Raw genomic sequence first — 22,329 nt, 5'->3', positions numbered from 1 at the left:
AGGGCCTCTGGGGGGAAAGGACCCCTCAGGGAAAAGGCCCTCGGAGAAAGGCGTCTTCAGAGAAAGGGCCTCTGGGGGGAAAGGACCCTCACTGAAAGGGCATGCTGCATTTTGTTCCATCCCTCAGAAATTCACCAGTGGGGGTGGGGAGAGAGCGCCACCACAAACTCCCAGAACCGGAAAGAGAACAATGCTTGGTGATTGACGCTGCCCCGTCAGACGATCAGCCACACGCTGATCTGGTGGTTAGAAGGGCAAGGTGGACTGGCAGACCTTCCAGAGCAAATCTCCCAAGCTGTAGCAGCAGTTCCTTTCCATCATGCCTGACCATCAAAAGGTCAGAAGTCAGGGTCTCTCCTCTTTCTTCCTGGGTGTGGGCAGACTCGTGTGCACGTGGTATTTGTGTTGAAGAAGAAACACTGGCAGCAGAGAATTCTGGCTCCTAAAGCATTCTTCCCTCTTTTGTTGGATGGGAAATTCCATTCTGTTCCACACTAGCTTATGCATTGAAAATTTTTTATCTTTAAAAAAAGATTTGAGGAACAGAACTGTTTTGATGTTAACAAACTGTACGAACACAAGACTTAAGAAATAAGAGTAGATGCTGCCATGATGGTGTGGCTACTTGAAGGCTGCAAATTCTCCTGTGGAGGGAGGACAAGAGCTAATTTTAAAAACGGGATCTCAAATAGCCGCGAGACAAAGCAAAGCCTCCTTGAAACATCACTGAAAGGTGAGGAGTTCAACATTACAAATCTAGCAACGTTATTACTAATTTAAAAGCAAAAATGGCTGAAACCTCTGAAAGAACGCAACTTCCATACTGTGTAGAATATGGACCAGTCAAATGTAAGGCAGCCATGTCAATTAAACAAGTCCCAAGAAGTTTCCCCAGCTGGCTTTTACATACTATGGTTCAGTCAGGCTAAAAACAGTTCCAACACCCACAACTTCTCAGACACTGATTATAAAATAGTAGGCCGATCCACAGAATACCCTTTTCTTGGCGTTTTCAACCCATTTTCACATATCGCATTATATTATCATAATGCCACTATCAGGAAGGAAGGAAAGAGGAATTATCCTTATTTTACAAAAGGTAAAAGGTCAAACAACGTACATTTGACCCCCTCACCCCCGCCCGTTTGCCTGTTGCCAGAGAGTCGATCCAGGCTCATAGTGACCCTAAAGGGCAGAGTAGAACTGCCCCATAGGGTTTCCAAAGAGCGGCTGGTGGATTCAAACTGCCAATCTTTTGGTTAGCAACCGAATGCTTAACCACTGCGCCACCAGGCTCCCAAATTCTGGGCCTTCTCATTTCTAGTTAATTTGACCTTTCACACTACCAAAAAATAAAACACAGGCACAGGGCAGGGCACCACACCATTCTCTGCAGAAGGAATCCTTTCCAACTCAAAACCCGTTTGAGGTACTATGCTCCTTTAGCTTACTGAATTTGGGGGCTTCATGCCATTATTTTTCATCTACCGTTTGTCCCCAGCTTCTACTTGTAACTAGAGGCCACTGCCTCCTATTGTATACCCGACAGCTCAATCCTGGGCTGGTTAACAGCTGACAACGACCGGCATCCAGTTAGCCTTAACCTCACTCTTCAGTTAATAGCCGCTTCTGACAAGGATCCAGGCAATCACTTACGTGACTACACTATTTAGTGACTGGTACAGGAATAACCTATCCGGTTTCTGACTGCTATAAGATTGCCATCAGGTGGGTCAGAAGGACAGCAAGGGGTCTGGTTTTGGTATTAGATCGCAGCTGGTTGCTAGAGAACATTGGCACGTCCCAGCAAACAGCAGACTGCAATGACCAGTTGACTGAATCCTCGGTTTGTGCAGTGATGACATTAGCTCTACTTTAGCATCTGTTATGCGCCAGGGGCCTCACCAAGCACTTCACACACATTTCATCTGCATAACAACTCTGCGAGGCAGGTGCTGCTACTAATTTCACCGGGCTAAGAGTGGCTAAGTGACTTGGCTGAGATCACACAGCTAGAAAATTTCAGAGCCAAATTCAAACTCAGGTTCTGACTCCAAAGCCCAGGGTTTTAACAATTACAAAGTCCCTAAACAATTTTCAGTAATTAATCATTTGTTTCCACTCTGAATCTAACTATTAATTGGACTTCAGACAGTGATTCTTTCCTTTCCACCAATACCAAGCGAGGTATCGTGAGATCAGAGCCAGTGAGTGTTAGGGGCTGTCGGGTCTGCCCTCGACTCACGGAGACCCCACGTGTGAAAGAGCAGAACTGCTCCATAGGGTTTTCCTGGCTGTCATTTTTACAGATGCAGACTGACAGGCCTTTCTTCAAGTGTAAGTGATGGGAAAAAGTCAAGAAAGGGTAAAGTTAAAAGGATCCTCTTAAAGTTAAAAGGACTGGGGAGCTTGGCACTGATTTGAAAACCAGCCACATCACTAAGCCCTTGGAGAGTACAACAGCGAGAGCACAGTCACGGGAGGCTCATAAGTTGTCAGAGCCGTGAGAAATATACAGACACTCTCATGTCTGTTGCTTATGGTCCAAGTACGTTATGGTGTTAGGGTTGCTATTTTTAGGATTTTAAAACATTTCTTTAAATAAAGTGATTTGCAACATTCTTATGAATAATCACTCTATCTAGCAGAATCTAAATCTCAGTAAAGGCAGGCAATGTGAAAACAGGATTTACTTAACAGAAACCTTCATAAAAACAGCTACAGTTCATTCATTGAGGGAGTATCAGAAAACGATAACATGGTAGCCACATCTTACAGAACACATTTAAAAACGCTTACAAAAAAAAAAAAAACTCCAGAAAATGTTTCCTATTCATTATAGCAATTAGATACTCCATTTTTTTGGAAGAGTATTCTATTCTCCCAACTTAAATATTAGCTTCAAAATAAAAACAAACAAAACAACTTCCCAAAGCACAAAATCTTATCAACGAACTCCAAACCAAATACAAATAAGCAAACACTAAGAATCCTCCCTCCAAGAGTCTGCTGCTTTTCTGATCATAACTAGACTTTAGGTCAAGGGGGAAGAGGGAGATCAAAAGAATCCACAGGTTAGGGATCAAGAAAGTAAAATTTTTTCTCTGTATGTCCCTAAATCATGGGAAAGATGGGAACAACAGGTGACTGATCCACTTTTGGAGGGAAAAAAAAAGATTTTCCAAAAAATCTTATACCTTCTTGCACATCTGGGGACACCCCCCCCGTTACGTGAAGCTCTTTGGTGTGAACACTCAGATCAGCTTCATGACTTTTTGAAAATCTTGGAAAATCATTTAGAGGCCAAAATGAAACACTTTCAAGCCTTTCTGGTTGAGAATAACCTAAGCTCCATTTTCCAGAACAGGGCAGAGAACACTTGGGAAGAAGACTTTAAAAACAAGACCTGGGGATTTCAGACACCTCAAATACCATGGTTTATCTGTTTAGTTTGAAAGCTAAGGACTTTATTAACTAGTTCTAAAATATTACTAAATAATTACCCTTTATTTCAGAATTGACTATTTTAGCGATTATACATATAATCTGATATAACTCCCTAGAGATCAAAGATGCTGTGGAAAATCTAGTATGCTCTTTTTACAGGAATCGGCCACTGTTGTAGGTGTGGCTGCAGCCACTTTAAGCCACAGAAAGACCCGTCTGCCTCTGGGTGCCAGCCACGGCCCTTCCAGGTCACTTTAGAAGGATGAGGGTCGCGCTGGCAGATACACTGGGCTTTTTAAATTCTCAGACACAGGGTCTCAGGACAGGTTAAACATTTAGTGAAATTATCTGACAAAATGTTTTAGTCATGAAGTAATCATTTCATATTATTATGATAAAGTCAGATCATTTCCTTAAACTGAGAGGGATCTACTTGAGAGAAAGGCCATTTAAGCTGCTGTGTTAAACAGTCACATTTCAGAAGGAATAATTTTAACTACTGATTTAGCATTTAAGTGGTTAGTTCAATATTGTAATATCTGAAAATAAACAAACCTGAAGCATTTGATTAAATCCTGTGATTCCCAATTTAAAATCAAGAAGACAAATCTCATTCTCGTCACTGACTAGTAAAACTTTTAAAATGTGAAATATATTTTATAAAAGGTCGCCTCATAAATAAAGCAACCAACCTTAGTGAAAACACTCGAGGGCTCAAGTTTTAGGAAAAAAGCAGTCCGTTTCTTAGTCAAAGGGATTCCCTCTACACGGGATTACGAAAAATACCGTTTTTCTTTATTGGAAGAATACACCTAAAGCTACTATGAAACAAAACTAAACAGAAAGGTGAGCTACCCGCTGAAACTGATCCAATTCTAACGTCCCCACGTCTCGGGATGCATGCTGTCTAAACACCTGACTGCTGCGTTTTCATGGTCTTCCAGTCGGAAGGGAGAGAAGAATTACTGGGAGGCCCGCCAGAGGCCCCAGAGCGTCTGTGGGAAGGCAGGGCGTTTCTGCGCAGCTCTACAGCTCAGCAACGCCTCCTGGCAAAGCGGACTGGGGCAGGAGGAAAGAGAGGAGACAGGCGGGCAGGGGGGCCGTGGGCAGGGCAGTGTTGGGATAAGGAGAGTGATGGAGAAAGGATGATAGAAGTGAAGCAGGCAGACTGGGAAATCATAGAACAGCTCTAGCAGACCTTTTGAGCATTCCACAGACCACGTCTATTTTGTAAAAACTTACTAGCTACATGCTTGCTATTCCATTTGTGAATAAAGAAAACTGCATCTAATAGTTACTAATGTTCTATGTTTAGTTTCACGGGAGGATTTAGAAAACATGCACTTTGAGGTTTTGCATGTTACATTCTTTTATCCCTTTCTTATTTTTGTTTTTTAAAATATGAGAAATGTTCTTTCAAGTCATCGATCAATTTCTAAAACATGATGGCATTCCTTATCTTAAGTTACCCCAGTGAGGGGCAAAAGGTATGCCACGATTATTACTGGGTCACTTCCCCGGGTGGAATCGAACATCCTTACATAAAGGAAGTGTTTCCCAGTTTACTGGTGGTACTGAACAACTAAATTAGCATTATTTTAAAGTCTCACTGATTTTCTCCTTTACTGATTTCAAGGAGGGAGGGCATTCATGCAGACACTGTCTGTCTGTTGGCCATATTTAAAAGTTACCACAAATCCAAGTAGTGTAAGTGAAGATATAGTTCAGAGGCTGACTCTGAAGAAGAGCAGGCAGCCTCTGAGAAGTCCATGCTGCTTCTGTCACTGTGATCCCGAGTCACAGTCACAACACACTGACCACCACACTACAGACACTGAAGTGTGGGCACTGGAGAGAGAGCGCTAACAAATAACTACACCGTGGAATGCCAAAAAGAGAGCAGCAGCAGCCATTCCGAATCAGCAGAATCTTGCTGGACAGAGGACACATGAGGACAGAGATTTTATGAGAAACCCTGACAAGGTAATTGCTCAAATACGTGTCATGAGAGGTAAGTATACAGTCACAGTCATTTTTTAAAAATCTATTACTAGGTTGTTTGGTAATCAGTTATCTATAAGAGAAACAGACAAACCCAAAAGTTCTCACAGAATTCTGTGAGGCTTTTTTGGCAGAGAGGGGGACAATGCATTTGCAAGGAAATTCGATTTTTCTATGTGTAAGACATCTTTAATATATAAAGTAACTCTAGTTTATAACACTCTCCCCACTGAACATCCAAGTTAAACCCGCTGACTCATGTCAAACACGCCTCTCCCTGGCAATTACTCTGGTCATCTGTATCCATGTTACTTAGAAAAAGCAATTGAGTCTACTGCTTTAAGGAAAAAAGGACATCCAAACTCTCCAAACCGCAGTAAAAAGAAATAGATATAGACAAAATATTAAGAATAAAACCAGGATGGCTCAGACCTGGTGTCTTCCCAAATCAGACAGGTCCATTGGCCTCACTCCCCTCTGCGGCCCCACTGTCCACACCCTACCTCGGGGCTCATCACGTGTTATGGCTGATAAGGAGAAGTTTCACGAGGAAACAATACTTAGCAGAATCAAGTAAACAAAACAAACTTGAAATAAGAAGTAAATCTTCTGGAAGAGGCATTGCAAATTTTTAGCAATGTTGGTGTATTTTAAACACACTCGGATGCTGAAAATCCAATGCTAAGTATGACTTTTAGATTAGGAAAAATTATATCCCATCTTTAAAAAATCAGTGTTCTGTGGTGCACCTCTTTAAAAAAGACTGCCCTATGCAACTTAACAAACGTGTAAGTGTGCACACGTCGCTGTTCCTTGTGCCCTGCCTGCTGATACCCTCCCACTCACTGAGCCGGCTTCAGTGGACAGGAAACGCACCATAGCCCCCTGCCTGGATGGGCGTTTTTGGAGAAGCACAAGCATACAGACTAAAATCCTCTGTCTGGAAGCCGGCCCGATTCAAGGAGGGTTCGGATGCACTGCGGTGAATTTTTGGCAATGAGCGGGCCAGCAGCTCAATGGAGGCGAGAATCTAAAACAAAGAACAAAGAAGAGTGAAAATCTGGGTGATGTAGACCTTTAAGAGCACCAAGACATGGTACAAGAAAGCACCTGACATCATACATTGTCTTCAGTATTATCCTAAATGCCTGGGAAGTATCTGAATAAAAATTATATTTCTCCTTAAAAAAAAAACAAAACTATCAGAGCATTATATCTTTCATCCTTGTGAACTGACTGGGAGAAGTAACCCGTAGTTAGCTTTTGTTGACATTTTACAGCATTTGCCAGCTGTGGAACAGCATGTAACAACATTTAAGCCCAATTCTATACCCATCGGTCATAGACGGCAAGTCCCTTCTGGACAAAGATGTCTGTCAGTGAAGGCTCTAGGGCTATCCCTGAATGGAGCCATCAGGGCTGCACATTCTTTAAAGGAACTCAGCGAAGGGGGGACAAGGTCTGACTGAGAGCAGGGCCCGCCCACCCAGATGGTGAACAGTAAGGAGTAAGAGGGACAGTGGGCAGCCCAGGAGAGCAAGAGAAGACAGACACCAGAACACAAAAGTGGAGGGAGGCTCAGGGGATGTTGAGGTACAAAGAAACAGTCGCTACCCTCGAGGGCCTGTGCCTGAGACACACGTTCACAGCCATGAGAAAGGCATTCTTCTCACTGATTTGTGCTTTGGAAAATAAAATTATTTTCATAAAAATATTTTTAAACATGTGATGGGTTTATTTTTATGTTTATACAGAGTCATAAATAAATATATTTAAAGCTTCTCAATTTTAATTTCTAATATGGTAATTCATAAAAGCTCCTTGGGGTCTTCAGTATTTTTTAAGAGTGTAAGAGGGGTCTGAGACCAAAAAAGTTTGAGCACTGCAGGACAGAAGCAAAGCCTTTCTGAGTAGTTTGTATCAGGACCCCAACTTCCAGCTGCCGCTGCTTCACCTCTATGAGTTTACTCATCTGGTGTCTGCACGTGGAAGCCAACCCTCGAAATACAAACTGCGCTCGCAAAGGTACTTAAAACTGTGTGCAACTGTTCCCAGGCTTCACATAAAGCCCTTTCTTACTTGGGGAAAGAGTGGTCTCTCGTCTCGTTTCTTCTTCAGGCACTCTGCCATTAATCTCTTCATGGCTTTTGGACAGTTACTCCGTACCTTACTGAGATCTGGAGACAGGTATCCTCGTCCCACCATAAAAATTATCTGAGAAGGAAAAAAAAAGGCAAATGATGCAACCTTGAGGAAGCTAGAAAATACGCAGACACTAACAACAGGACAGCCTGGGCCCTGGTAATGCGCGTCTTCTCTACACACCCACGATGCTCACAAACAGTGGAAGACACCGGCTGGCCCTTCCAGGCTTGGAAGTCACGGACTGGGGACCATGCTTAGTGGGCTGTCTTCCTGGCCCCGGACCCCCACGAGGCTCTCCAGTTCCCCATCCAGCCCATTTCCCACTGGCAGGGCAGCTGTCCTAACACACAGACCCTTTGGTGCCACTTCTCAAAACAATAAATGTACGGAACACTGCTGGTGGGCACTGTGCAGAGCCCTTTCTCTATATATGCGTAGTGGGAACCACAAACGCTATTCTTTTTCAGCAGTTACTGTGGCACCTGCATTTCAAGCTCTTTTGCTCTAGAAATGCCAATGGAGCATTTGGTAATACAAATCTGAGCACCAGATCTCTTTCAGAGGAGAGAAGGAAGTCATTAGGAGCTAAAATCTCAGCTGAAATCTGTCCACCATGGGTGACCCTGCTGGTATTCGAAATACTGGTGGCATTCCTTCCAGCTTCACAGCAAAACCTAAGCGACCACAGTACGACACACTGACGGATGGGTACTGGGCTAACAGATTAGCCATGTCATACACCTGCAGTCTGCAAAGCAGGGTGAAGTATCCCTGGCGTTACGTGAAGATGCTCCAAGAGGTATAAGATGTATACAGACATGGTAGTTTTCAGGGAATTAATTTCCAGATTATTAACTTCCTTATAGTCTCCTTTCCAAAAACTGACCTGCCTGAGAACCACTCCAGTGATAAGGTAAAGCTTATCCCCTTCCCCACCTCCCTGCCTGCCCAAGGGCCCTTCTCCCACTTTATAAAAGGTACACCTTTTACCCATATGGAATCTAAATAGAGTTCACACTGCCCGGGGTGGAAGGCCACTGGGGCACCACAGGGTGGTTCCAAAATACTGGCATCTAACTGGGCTCCAATGAATGGATAACAAATTCCTTTGCAAGCCAGGTGGTTTCCAATTCTTTGCTTTCAATAAAATTAACTGAATTGTCAGCTGATTGATCACTAAAATAATTTTTAATAACAAGCTACTATGTGATTTTTGGTATGCTGTAAGAATGAGTTAAAATACTTGAGTGACCTGGGATACATAAAAAATTAACCTCGCCCAAAGAGGTGTGGCCTTTGCCCCTGGGTGCTGGGAGATGACTGTTGAAGTGGTTGGAGTGTACTGCCTGCTAAGAGTGTCTCCGTTTATCTGGGGGCCTTGGGGCCCCCAGATAGTCTAATGGAAGAATGTGATTTATAGTGGGGGGGTTGGGTCACTCATATCCCCTCCGGAGAGCTGGGAACTAAGGTCAGCCATGCGCTTGGTCAACCACGTCTATATAGCAAAGTCCAATAAAAACGTGAAGAATTTATCACCTTCTAAGGTGCATGGGTGGCCCAAACGGTTAAGCACTCGACTACTAGCCAAAAGGTTGGCGATTCAAACCCTTCCAGAGGCACCTCTGAAGACAAGACCTGGCGATCAGCTTCTGGAAGCTCACAGCCTTGACAACTCTATGGAGCAGTTCTACTTTGCATACACGGAGTCATCATGAGCGGGAAGTGACTCAACAGCAACTGACAACAACATATGAATTAATTCAAGGTTAAAGAAAAGCCCCATAGTGTTCACTAAGATGCGTATTTCAAAAAAACGCTGCCTTCTGTTTCCATATAGATTGAAACTTTTATTGTTGTCAGTTATAGATAATAATTGTAACTACAACATCACTGAGAATTTAAAAAATTAACAAGCAGAGCCTAAAGTCCAAGGACAATGTTACGTAGGGGCCATATGGTGATTTCATAAGTATATACGAAGTACATGATGACTCAAATGACTTCTCTAATATCACACAGTGCTGAAGGTCTCAGTGAGAAACCCACTCACAGCCGTCACCAAAAACACTGAGTTGAGCCATTGACCACAGTCAACACCACACACACACACACCCCTTAAGAAGCTGCACAGTTATACACATAAACAATAATTTCATTAGGGTGAGAGGTTATGATGAAACACATGAAAAGTTCACACTTTTTTTTTTTTTAATTCTTTAGAATTGTGACATATCTCAGAATCGCCTGGGAAATGGATTAAAAATGCAGGTGCCTGAGCCGCACCCCTGGATCCAGAACCTGTGCCAGCATCAACAGGTGATTCTGACACCCACTGCAGTATAAAATCTAGATTTTTCTTTGCTCACAGCTTATGAGTCAATGACTGTTTTCTATTATGTTGGCAGCAGAATTACTGCTTTTTTTCTTTTTTCTTAATGTTGAGGTATACAATCCATTTCAGGAAAGACAACTTATTGTAAAGACAATTCACTTTTCCTGGCCAGTTTTATAAGCCTAAGCGAATATAACGCGGTTGGACTGAAAAGGCAGAGAGCTGCATGAGGTTTTTGGAAGCTAAGGGACAGAAACAGGAACTTAGGAAAAAGAGAAGTAAAAAATTATCCTCCTACTAGATTTCTCATTATAGAAAAATTAAGGCATGATATGACATTCCTTCCATTTATCTAGCTAAAAAGGAAGAGAAAGCCATCTGGGGCAGCCCTGGGAGCTCTGCAAGGGTCTGCTTTGAGGAGTGCTCAGCAGGCAGCACCGTTACAGGCATCAGGCACAAAGCCCGACGCTGCAGTGCGGTGTCCCCTCCTCACTGCTCTCTGGTCAAGACGCCACAGGCACCTCCAGTGTGCTATCTCTAGTTTCTCATCAAAAAATCGGGACTTTTACCCCATTTGTTACACTTGATAAGATCACTATTTCAAGGAAAGAAAGGTTTTTTTACATGCTGTTTTTATTGCCAAAAGTGTATAAAAGAATTCTAAAACTGGTCACAAAGATCAAGAGATCTATCCTCATGCTGACCCAGGACTCGGCACTTCTTTTCTACAAATAACTGGAGACTTCATACAAATAGTAAAATAAACTCCAAGAGATGGTCAATATTTACCTGGTCTCTGTTGTTGATGTTTGAATAAGGTAACTGTCCAGTCATTAATTCATACAGAACAATCCCAAATGCATACACATCTGACTGAAAGCTATAGGGGTTTTTATCTTGCATTCTGATTACTTCTGGTGCCTGTTAGAACATAAAAAGAAAGATATTCTAGTTTATTCTTCACTTCAGCTGAATAAAGACTGAAAATCCAACAATTATACTTCCAAAAGCAACATTTTTATCATTGAATAACCCATCTGGTACGTAATCAATTCTCTTATTAATGGTAAAAAATAAAACTGATATTAAGAAAAATTGAGGAAAAAGAAGCCCTGTTCTGCCAACTCTAAATAAGGCAGTGTTAGCTGAGACTCCATGATGCATCACTAAGATTTTACAACTTTGTCAGCCATCCTCTTCCAGCACAAAATGCCTCACTGCCACTTGAACTCTTCCCATGACTTACTCTACCAAGAACCAGTTCTCACTTTCCATTCCTGATTCCGCAAGGCAAGACTAGGTGTGTGCTGAGGAAGTTCTCGGGAGCAGCCCAGCTATGGCAGTAGCTGCCTTAGAATTTAAGTCTTTCTGTTGGCCCAAGGATTCTCCTTATCCTGGGCACGTGACATTATAGGGGTGAATTTCAAGAATGATAAACTCAAGTGCCCTTCCTGCCTCCCACAGTGGTAGACACATGCCAGGGGTGCCTGTGAGCAGAAGCAGCAGGCAGATGTGGTAGAAGACGGTACTGCTGCTTCTCGGGCAAAGATACAGACCACATCATATCTGCTGTATTTTTACACACTTCAGATTAGATTTCTTATTGGCTGTTAACTAAAATACAATAAACGGCTGGTTAAATATTATCTTGAAGGATTTCCTCTTTCACCTTGCATCTTCTGTACTGTCTCATTTGGAAGGAACCAGAGAAATTGTAGGAGATTAATAAAAACATCAATCTGCTACCCAAACCAGGACTAAGTCTGCAGAAAAAGGCTGAAAGACCAAGGCCAATATCCCTGGGTACTGCCCATGATGGATTCCACTTCAGCGGGGACCAGAACCACCTGCCACCACTCTTAGTGCTGACCCTGACCACATCCTGGATCCACGGTGTCACATCAGCACCTCGGGGGTGGGGCCCAGGCACTGCTAGTCCTTAAAAGCTTTCCAGATGATTCCACCGTACAACCATGGCTGAGGACCAGGACAGAGGCCAGGGGAGGCCCTGAGGAGAGAATTGTACCTATATGCTCTTATCCTACACATTTTGTTGATAGTTGTTTTTAGTACTTCCTTTAATATAATCAGATGAAAAACTGTACAAAATGAGCCACATACAACTGTCATGACTGAACAAGCCAGAAGACTGAGAGACTGCCATAATGCAGACGTAATTTTCAAAGCCTGAACACAACTTGCATAAGGGACACAGTGAAAAATCCATCGAAAAAAAGGTTTTTTAAAGAAATAATTCTCCTTTAAGAACTGTCTTTTTAAAATTTGGTTTTACCTCACTGTTTCTGGAAGGGGGCTTAAGGAGAGGTGGTGTGCCATCTATTCAACAAGAAATGTTATGATTTATCCGCAATTAATTTAGAGATTTACGTTGTAAAACTTTCCACAAATTCTTTTTCTCCTCTAAGACATAAATGAAATGACATAGAGGAGACCACTGTAAATAACTCAGAGGACCACATAACCTTAGTTCTGACCAAACTCTTCCTGGTCTGTGGCTACTCCATATTTGTTTCTGCAGGCACTACGGACCCAGAAGGATTTATTCAGCAATAAAGTGCACCACTGGCTATTCTCTTGTTTTAAAACTCAGCATGGTGGAGTAAAGGATGAACCCACCTACCCAGGTATCAACAAAAAAGAAAACAGAAAACTTGATAGCTAACTCTATCAGTGAAGGTTTCTGAAAAAGGAAGGGCAAACCTGGAGACTTGACTGAGCCTGACTTTCCCACACGGTCAAAATAAACATGGCTTTAAAATATGACCATGGTTTTCTTCATCATCTCAGCTCTTACAATTTCAGCACTTAAAATCTGCTTTCCTTCCTTTCTTAGGGCACACTGCCATCTTTCTGACAGGGTGTGGCCTTACAGGAGCCTGAGATCCAGATTATAATGGTTAATTAGTCTCCCCTTACTTATAACTGTTATTAAAACAATTAAACATACATTAAAGAATTTAAAAACTATCTAGCTAGCTCCACTTCCTGACTCTCAGAAATAGAAGGGGCTAGAAATTCACTAGTCCAACCCACCATGGCACAGATGAAGAGCTAGAAGAGGTCAAGAAACTTGGAAGTAAGTGGCCAAACAGCGCACGAACACACACATCTCCTGACTCTAAGTCCAATGTCCCCCTCTGGCCCTGCCACTGACCTAGTTCAATCCATTGTGACAAGTAAACACAGCTTAACTGAACCCTGGGGTTATCCTGACTACCTCTGAATCCCACCTGGGGATCCCCTTCCAGGGACTCCACACACAGCTCAGGGAATGCAGGCAAACGTGGCTTCCAAAGCCCCTGTGGCTCTTCTGCTTCCAGCAGAGTGCCCCCGAAGTCTTCATGCAGATGAAGTTACTTAAAGCTTGAAATTGCACGAAGACTTGGGGGACACCCTGCATTCAGTTTAGAGCAACAGTTCTCAAACTTTCTGGTCTCAGGAATCTCTTCCACTTTTAAAAATTATCCAGGATCCCAAAGAGCTTTTGTTTAGGTGAGTTATATCTGTGGACATTTATCATATTTAAACTTAATTGAGAACTTGTTAAAATATTAATACATTTATATAAAAAATAAACTAATAATATGCCATTACAAGTTAACACAGATCACCTTTTTTTTTTTTTTTTTTAATAAAAAATAACTATATTTTCAAAAACAAAACAAAAAGGTTAGTGGGAAGAACAGTACTGCAGTTCTCCGTGCCTGGCTCAGCAGCAGCCAGCTGGGCCCCTCTCTGCTTCTGGGCTCCATCTGCTGTCGTGTTGTTCTGGTTGAAGATTGTGAAGACGCTCTGGCCTCACACAGTGAGGACCCCGAGGGACCTCTGAAAGGGCCTGAGGTCCCTAGAGGTCCTGGAGCCACACGGTGAGAACCCCTGGCCCAGGGCACGGCTCCTCTAGCACTGCCCTCTCACAGGCTGGTCATGTAACTCCACACAGGGCCTGGCTCTCTTCTTCCAGAACATCTTTTTCTTCTTTCCACCAAGCAGACATCAGAGTAAAGAGCTATGCAGGCAGGGCTGCACAAGGCCGGCAGCGTGAAAAATCTACCTCTCAGTTTTTTGGTCTTTCCTCTCCTAGCTGCTCCATAATTGTAAGGATCTTTCTAGTCTGAAGAAAGTAACTTTCCAATTTAGGCTGAAATCAGACTGTGAAACAGCCTCTCAAGAGGAATCATTCTTGTGGCAAAACCTTATGACTGGCTGCAGGGAACACCTCCCGCGTGACCGGCTGCAGGGAACACCTCCCGCGTGACCGGCTGCAGGGAACACCTCCCGCCCGACCGGCTGCAGGGAACACCTCCCGTAAAGGCATACCTGGTTTTTAAACAGGGTACACAGAACATTTTGAACACAAAATATTTTAAACAGAAAATTCTGAACAAAATTTAAAGTGTTTATAAATTTTTTTTTTTGCTGAAAATAGATTTAAATTGGTTTCATAATACTCTTTTTAAAGATAAGAGAAAAAAACTACAATCTATTTACATGAAAGACCAGATCCACACTGGTACGCTGTAGCTGGAACCTTGCATGATTTTCTAGTAACTCAGCAGTATCTCAGCATCCAAAGTTTAGTTAATGGAGAAAGAGCCTCAATTCTTACCATCCACAAAATGGATCCAGACAACTGTTCAAACTGATGGGACCCACTCCATCGAGATTTCACTGTCGCTAGACCAAAATCACCTATTTTTACTGTGAGGTCTTCATGAAGAAATATATCTGAGGTGCAGTAAGTAAAGGAAAACAATAGATTTCATTTTCCCAACAGAGCAAGCATTATGAAAATCTCAGGTAAGACATCTAACTTCTGTAATTTTGAAATATGATAGCCTTTAAAAAGTCTAGTGGTTTGCATTTCTTCTTAAAGGTAATAAATGTTTTAAAAATAATTAGTTCTATTTAGTCGACACGACCTGCTTGTAAGAATTTCAGGGCTTGAAGAGAGGCTGTCCCAAGTCTGTGGAGGTGCTGGCCCATTCCCATTAGATTTGAGGAATGTAGGCCCAAGTGCCTCTTAACCCTACTGGGGAGGAAGGCCGCAGGGCTCTCCACTGGGAAGCAGACATTGGCAGAAAGGACTTTCATCTGGGCTTAGGGAAGAAGATGACACATTCTGTTTTTCTCACCTCGTGTTATATGATTTAGAGCCTCTGTTACATCTCAACTATCTCTGAGCAAGGTCGGAGGGCCCAGAGCTGGAAACGAGTAGATAGCTACAAAACTACCAGGTTTACAGTGCTGACAGAAAAATGAGCAATCATAAAGACTGTGGCCAATTTTCTTGCAGTGCTCAGATGGTTCAGAAACCAAAGCAGGTTTTAGCAGCCTGCTCTGCTAACTCTCATGCAAACCCATTTACTCCTTCTCTTTATAGTGTATCGAATCAGCATGAAGACTGCTTCTACAGAGTGTGAAGACAAAGCCAGGCTGTTTTCCAACTTCGCAGACAAATCTCAGGAAGGATACTATTACTCTTGAGGTCTCTGTGGATGATGGACTTGGCGTGTAAGTAACTGAAAAACAAAACATGATTTCACCTGAGTAGGGCTAAAGGACTCTGGCCCCAAAAGCTGTAGGACATATTGAGGGGGTATAAAGACTTATTTAGAACCATGACACAGTCACAAACTGTAGAAAAGCAGTTACACTGTGATCACCCCTGTACATAATATTAAAATAGACTATTCATGAATCTGTGATTATAGGAACATACCACTATCACTGTACAGCCCAAATCTTGATTTCGCTTAAGAGACTTTGCTTTATCTTTTACTATTTACCAATACAAACCTTTCTCTCCATTCAAGCCTATGTTTTCGTGTCCTTTAACTACACCTTGACATTTAATCCCGCTTCTGTGTTCGATGCTCCCCCCGCCCCGCCCCAAGTCAGCTTCTGTCCTAGTCTCCGCCTCCACCTGGTCTTCACACCCATCGTTTAAGGCCGCACACACATTCTAACTCCTGGATGCAGCCTTCCCATGACTAACAACTGAAAGTGATCTTTCACTGTTCAACTATCATGGAGTAATTATTTTAACAACAGTTCGAGTCATCCATTTTCACGTGCCTACGTTCACCTCAAATTGTGAGGATGGCACAGGACCTGGCAGCATTTCATTCTGTTGTACACAGGGCTGTGATGAGTTGGAACTGATTAAACCGCATCTAACAACAAGTTCACTTTCTACTTAGAATGTAAACTCCACCGGAATAGGAAAGCTTTATTGATAAATTAAAACCATTTTTAAAGATAGTGTCATATATTCTTTTTCTTTTATTATTTTACTTTTTTAAAATTTTTTATTGTATTTCAGGGGAAGGCTTACAGAACAAATAATTTCTCATGAAACAGAAGTACACATTGTTTTATAACATTGGTTAATAACCCCACAACATATCAACCCTCTAACTTCTCAACCTCTTTTTTTTTTGGTGAAAATACACATAGCCAAAGATACACCATTTCAAAAATATCTACATGCACAGTTCAGTGACATTGACTACGCTCTTCGAATTGTGCTGTTATTCTCACTTAAGATGAAGGCTTACAGAACAAAATAGCTTCTCATTTAACAATTACTACACACGTTGCCCTATGACAATGGTTAACAATCTCACAACACATCAACAATATCCTTACTCAACCTTGGGTTCCCTATCACCAGCTTCCTTGTCCCCTTCTGCTTTCTGGCCCTTGTCACTGGACTCCTGTACCTCGTTAGTCTCATTTGGTTTTATGGGGCTGTCCACTCCCAGGCTGAACAGTGAACCTTGGAGGTAACTTCACCACTGAGCTAATAGGGTGTCTGGGGGGCCATACTCTCGGGGTTTCTCCAGACTCCTTTAGGCCAGTAAATCTCGTCTTTTTTTTTTGTGAGTTAGAATTATGCTCTACATCCTTCTCCAGCTCTGTCCAGAACCCTCTGTTGTGATCCTGGTCAGATAGTGTCATATATTCTTAAAACACCTTTTTAAAACTGCCTCTAGAATGGCCACACTGGGTCAGTTTTAGCATCAGTGATAAACTGAAATTACCCATCTTATCCCTACAAACTGCTGTAGTTGAGCTGACTGAGGGAAAAAGCTACGTCTAGCTAATTTCTGTTTATCCCCAGTGCCTAGCACAGTGCCTGGCATGTAGTAAGTATTCAATACATATCTGCTGAAGCAACTACAATGAGATGCATATAATGTTCTAGTCAAGTTTATCTTTCTTCATTTAATATTGGAGAAAACAGGTAGTAGATTGAACAGGATAGACATATGATTACTGAGCTAGTGATGTAACCACAGAGGAAGCTGGAGAGCATAAGTCTATGACAGGCCAAAGCTGCGTACAGCTGCCACCTGAAATAATAACAACCCCCTTACACCTGTGTACATGTTACAGTTTATAAACTGTTTTCTTAATTTTTATCTCACTTAATTCTCCTTCTGTAACATGTCTGAAATAAAAGCATCAAAAGAGTAGAAATCCAGTTCTGTATAATGGAAGGTTGGAAGGAAAATAGACCCGATTCCCCTCGTTGGAAAAATGGGATGAGTATCATACCCCAATCCCTACATAATTGTTTCAAAGTAAATTACTACTCTATATAATTCTATACGGGCTGGCACTAAAGTAGAATTTCTTAAGCACCAACCAGTTATAGTGGAAGATGCCCAGAATCACATAATAACTGGTTGGGGAAGGGAAGAGAACAAGAATAAATCAGCTTCATTTTGCTACAGATGACACAGAAGTCTGTCCACTATTTTGGACCAGTTAGAGCGAACCTCCTTCTGCCTTTTTAAAATGTAAAGGAGAGCTTTACCAGTCTACAAAAGTACTAAAAAAAAAACACCAGCCCATTGCCATCAAGTCGATTCCAACTCATAGCAACCCTATAGGGCAGAGCAGAACTGCCCCACAGGGTTTCCAAGGAGTGGGTGGTAGATTCGAACTGCTGATCTTGTGGTTAGCAGCTGAGCTCTTTAACAACTTTGCCACCAAGGCTCCACAAAAGTACCAGGCAAGAATAAACACGGTATGAACTAAAGGAACATCACACGCACCTGACAGGTTTCTCTCAGAAGTCTCCTTCCTGGAAGAAAGAGTCCACCTGATGAATCACTTAATCCTACAGCGGGGAAATCACCTAGCGAAATTTGATCCCTATGTCTTTCGAGGTCTTATCCAACACTCTTTGCTGAGTGTAATATGATGCCCGAAGTGAATATAATGGTCTAAATCTGACTGACCAACACAAACCAGAGTGAGTCTCATCTTCATCTCCCTGGTGGGCATAAAAAATGTATTAAATCAGCCATTGCTGTGATTACCGCGGCAGCCATAGTCACTCCACTGCCTCCTGCTCATATTCAGTTACAACCTAGAGGGTGATCTTCCTGCACTGCTACTGTTCCACGTCTCCCCGCCGTACACGCCCTGTGCATGGAGTCGCCAGGATTCGGTGCCAACAACACTTTCACGTACTTTTTTGGGACATGGAAAGGATTTTTACTTCTCCCTATTAATTTCTGTTTTGTAGACACGGCCTATAATTTCAGCTTATAAAAATTTTAGTTTTTATTTTAAAAAATCCCAGCTCTATCTGTAAGCGTGCTAGTCACACTCAAGAGCGGAAGGAGGGCGGCTCGATAGCTTCAGGTGTGATCCTCCGGCCGGTGAGGAACCTGCTTCCATCCCGTCATTCAGTCGTCTGTCCCGCTCACCCTCAGGAGCGCGACGAGACCGTTCAGATGCCTGTGAATTCAAGCGCTATGGTCGCACCGCCTGACGGACCCGTCTGTCTCACTTGCGTTTGTTGCTACTTTCTTTTCCACTAGTCCGGAAACCACAGAACTGGTCCGCTTAGACGTTTACGTCTCAGCCTCTTTCCCTAATCCTCCACAGCTCCACAGAAGTTCATGGACTTGAGGCAGCTAGATGGACCTCTCCTCAGACACTCGGGCTGCTCTGGAGAAGTTAGCAGCTGACGGGGCTGGTGTGGATGACGGTGGTTACAACATGCTTTTCCACCCAAAGCCAGTTCAATTACAGTCCCCCTTCTTGCTGATGCCCCACGCCCCCTCCCCAGTCACAATGTGGGAAGGGAGAAAGATGGAAGGGGGTGAGAGTCTGCTTCTCTTCTGGGGTTGCTGCTAATCATTTACCACCCTTACAAGTCATTGAGAAACCCAGTGGGTGGAGTTCACATGTTTTCAATTGTGCTCCACAGAGGCCTAAATTCTGTTTTTACTTCAATTTTTCATTTCTTTCACATAAAAAAAATAAATGACTGAGGTGTAATTTACATACAATACAAATGCATCTATTTTTAACATAGTTCAATGAGTTCTGACAAATGCATACACCTGTTTAAGGACCAGCCAGACTCAAGATACAGAATACCCACCACTTCAAAAAGTTCCTTCATACATTTTTTGCAATTAATAACATCCCCAATCTCCAGGCTCAAAACCTCCGATGTTTTTTGTCACTATGCATTTGTTTTGCCTGTTTTAGAATTGCATATAAACAGAATCATACAAAAGGTACTCACTTACGCCTGGCTTCTTTCGCTCAGCATAATGACTCTGAGAGTATGTTGGTGGCGTGTAATATTACACTGTATGGATACCACAACTGGTCCATTCGTTTGTTGGACATTTGGGTTGTTGCCTGGCTTTTGGCAATTATGAGTAACATACTACAAACATTTGTGTACATGTCTTTGTGTACACTTACGTTTCCATTTCTTTGGGGTAAATAGGTAGAATTGCTCATTGCGGAGTGCATGTTTAACTTGGAAAGAAACTGCCAAACTCTTTTCCTAAGTGCTGTCCCATTTTCAAACCCTACAAGCACTGTGTGAGAGTTCCAGCTGCTCCACATCCTTGTCAGTACCTGGTATTGTTGGTCTTTTTGATTACAGTCATTCTACTGGGTGGGCAGTAGTATTTCACTGGGGTTTTAATTTGCCTTTCTCTAATGCCTAATGATGTTGAACATATTTTCATTTCTTATAGCTTGTTTAATAAAGTGTTCCAATCTTTTACCCAGTTTTTCATTGAGTGGCTTGTCAGTTGAGTTGTAAGTTTTTTATATGCTTTGAATATAATTTTTTAAAAATCAGATAAAATGTTTGCAGACTTTTTCTCAAAGCCTGTGGCTTGTCTTTTTATTTTCTTAACAGCTTCTTTGGAAAAGCAGAAGCTTAAGATTTTGGTGAAGTCCGATTTGTTCATTTTTTTCTTTTACGGTCTTTGTTTTTTGTGTCCTAAGCAATCTTTGCCTAATGTTAGGATGCAAAAATTTTCTCCTATGTCTCTCACAGAAGTTTTTGACTTTTAGTTTTTAGTCTTAGGTCTGTGATCCGTTTTGAGTTCATTTTATGGTTTATATGAGGTAAGGGTTAAGGTTTATTTTATTCTATATAGAGAAACTATATTTTTTCCCCATGAATTAATTGCCTTTGTACCTTGGCTGAAAAAAAGCAGCTGACCATATATAAATGGGACAAATGGATATCCATTAAAAAAAGACATTTCAACTCTTACGTACTACCAGATACAAAATTTCACTTGAAATGGATCAAGGCCTGAAACTATAGGGCTTCTGTAAGAAAACATAGGATTACCACCACCATTTTGTACACATATAGGATTTTAAAGTTTTCAGAGTATTTTTACATAAATTTTCTTATTTCATAATCTTTGTGAGACAGGCAAAAAAAAAAAAAAAATCCAATTTTTCAAAACGGACAAGCAGGGCCCAAGGAATTAAGTGACATGACCAGAGAGGCCCGTGGAAAGGACCTGGGTTTGGAGCCCACTGCTCTGGGTTTGCATTCTAACTCTGTCACCTTCTAGCCACATGACGACAGGTATATCACATACTCTCTCTCAGCTTTAGATCCTAACCTGTAAAACGGATTCCTTACGGGTTTATTTCATTTATTTAACACGTTTATTGAAAGCCCACTGTGTTAAGCAACAACTGTTCTAGACCCTGGAGATAAATCAGTGAATAGGACAGTAAGTCTCTACCTTCAGGGAGCTTACACTTCAGTGTGTAAGACAGAAAATAAAAAAAGGTAAGGCAGTAAAATACACAGCGCGTCACACAGCGATAAGTGTTAAGGGAAAGAAGCAGGGGCAGGAACAGGAAATGCTGGGTTACAGGGGGCTGTCATTTTAGGTTGGGGAGGGCCTCTTTTCAAAGGTGACATTTTGAGTACAGACTCAAGGTAGGTGAGGGAGACAGTCATGCAGACACAGATAAGAACACAACAGGTGGGCGACTCCTAAGGACAAAGCCCTACAGCAGGCTGTTCCAAGAGCAAGAGGGCGCCGGGTGGCCCGCAGTAGCATGAGTTGATAGGAGAACAGCAGTGGGTGAGTTCAGAAAGGTGTCAGGAAAGGTAAGGTGGGGGCTGAGGCCGGGCAGTGGTGGCTGTCACACTGAGGAAGACCTACTGCAAGGACTCTGGTTTTCATTCTGAGTGAAGCCAACAGGAACTGATGACAGATCGGTCGCGGATGTGGACAAAAGGAGAGGAGTCAAGGACCACTACAAAATGGTAGACAGAAGCAGCTGAAAGAACAGAGCTGCCAGTTACTGAGACAAAAAAGAATGTAGGAAGAGCAGGCCTGAAGGCAGGATCAGGAGCTCAGCGTTGGACACATGAAATTTGAGACGTCTGGTAAACAATCAAGTGGTGATGTTGTATAGACAGCTGGCTACTGAGTCTGGCGTTCAGAGGAAACGTACTGGCTGGAGAATGGTATAGAGATGATACCTGAATGGTTATTTACAGCCATAAGACTGGATGGGATTGCAGGAGTGGGGCTCCCGGAGGAGTCCAACATTTGAGAGGTAAACGAGATGCAGAGGAGCAGACAGAGAGTAGAGGGAGAATCAAGAGAACAAGCTTTAAAGCAGTGCTTCTCAAACTTCAGCCACATGCATATGAATCACCTGAGGATTGTGTTAAAATGTATATTCCAACTCAGTACACCCGGAGTGGGGCTTGGACTTCAGCATTTCTAAAATGCCCCAGGTGCTGTGGATGCTACTCAGACCCCATTTTGAGTAGCAAGGGGTTAAAGAATGTGTTTCAAGAAGAAGGGCGTGATCAACTGCATCACGTTTCTGATAGCTCCGACAGAGGACTGGAAATGTTAACGCTCAATCTAGCAACATGGAGGCAAGCAGTAACCTTATTAAGAGATACTTTCAGCGGCAAAAGCCTGACTGACGTGGAGTCCAACAGAAAAGCGGAGCAGAGAAACAGGAGTGTGTGCCAACAGCTCCCGTGAGGGGTGTACTGTAAAGGAGAGGAGAGGAATGAGGTGAGAGCTGGAGAGGCAAGTGGGGTTAAGGGAGGGCCT

General features: G+C 42.6%; 1 protein-coding gene across 1 annotated transcript in view; it reads right to left on the bottom strand.

Annotated features, from left to right (window-relative positions):
- Nucleotides 1-22,329, bottom strand: part of BRAF (B-Raf proto-oncogene, serine/threonine kinase) — a 152,403-nt gene that overhangs the window by 9,186 nt on the left and 120,888 nt on the right. Inside the window, exons 14-19 of the mRNA XM_012557301.2 lie at nt 15,419-15,465; nt 14,553-14,671; nt 10,715-10,846; nt 7,528-7,662; nt 6,325-6,478; nt 136-644 (exon numbers count right to left, since the gene is read on the bottom strand). Of these exons, the coding sequence (XP_012412755.2) occupies nt 622-644; nt 6,325-6,478; nt 7,528-7,662; nt 10,715-10,846; nt 14,553-14,671; nt 15,419-15,465 (610 nt within the window). The 3' untranslated portion in view covers nt 136-621. The remainder of the gene's footprint in view (nt 1-135; nt 645-6,324; nt 6,479-7,527; nt 7,663-10,714; nt 10,847-14,552; nt 14,672-15,418; nt 15,466-22,329) is intronic.

This window comes from Trichechus manatus, unplaced genomic scaffold, assembly GCF_000243295.1.
Source record: "Trichechus manatus latirostris isolate Lorelei unplaced genomic scaffold, TriManLat1.0 scaffold00093, whole genome shotgun sequence".
Classification (NCBI taxonomy): domain Eukaryota; kingdom Metazoa; phylum Chordata; class Mammalia; order Sirenia; family Trichechidae; genus Trichechus; species Trichechus manatus.
This window is presented reverse-complemented; position numbering and strand designations above follow the sequence as displayed.